This window comes from Pteropus vampyrus, unplaced genomic scaffold, assembly GCF_000151845.1.
Source record: "Pteropus vampyrus isolate Shadow unplaced genomic scaffold, Pvam_2.0 Scaffold644, whole genome shotgun sequence".
NCBI classification, from domain to species: domain Eukaryota; kingdom Metazoa; phylum Chordata; class Mammalia; order Chiroptera; family Pteropodidae; genus Pteropus; species Pteropus vampyrus.
Genome location: NW_011889425.1, coordinates 11,703 through 12,050, shown reverse-complemented (window position 1 = coordinate 12,050; position 348 = coordinate 11,703). Strand labels below are relative to the sequence as shown.

Sequence of the window (348 nt, the reverse complement as noted above, 5' to 3'; positions counted from 1 at the left end):
GCAGCCCCGTGAGGATGAGCCGGCTGCTCTCCACCGTCAGGCACTTTGTGGAGGACGCATCAGGGATGCGGGATGGGCGCTCGGCAGAGCAGCTGGACTCGGGTGCTGCACCTGGGTCTCCCTTCCTGCCGCCCCCTCTTCACCGAGGGGCTGAGGTGCTAGGTGGGTAAAGAGCTGCGAGCCCCAGCAGCCCCGTGAGGATGAGCCGGCTGCGCTCCACCGTCAGGCACTTTGTGGAGGACGCATCAGGGATGCGGGGTGGGCGCGCGGCAGAGCAGCTGAACTTGGCTGTGAGGGACGGGCACAGTTTGGGGGCTTTGAGCAATACTGACGCACGGGCAGGCAGCT

General features: G+C 66.7%; 1 protein-coding gene across 1 annotated transcript in view; it reads left to right on the top strand.

The window, feature by feature from the left end:
* The window catches only part of LOC111733815 (CUB and sushi domain-containing protein 1-like), a 49,256-nt gene that overhangs the window by 43,849 nt on the left and 5,059 nt on the right, over nucleotides 1-348 (top strand). The window contains exon 11 of the mRNA XM_023525919.1: nucleotides 5-162. Coding sequence (XP_023381687.1) covers nucleotides 5-162 — 158 coding nt within the window. The remainder of the gene's footprint in view (nucleotides 1-4; nucleotides 163-348) is intronic.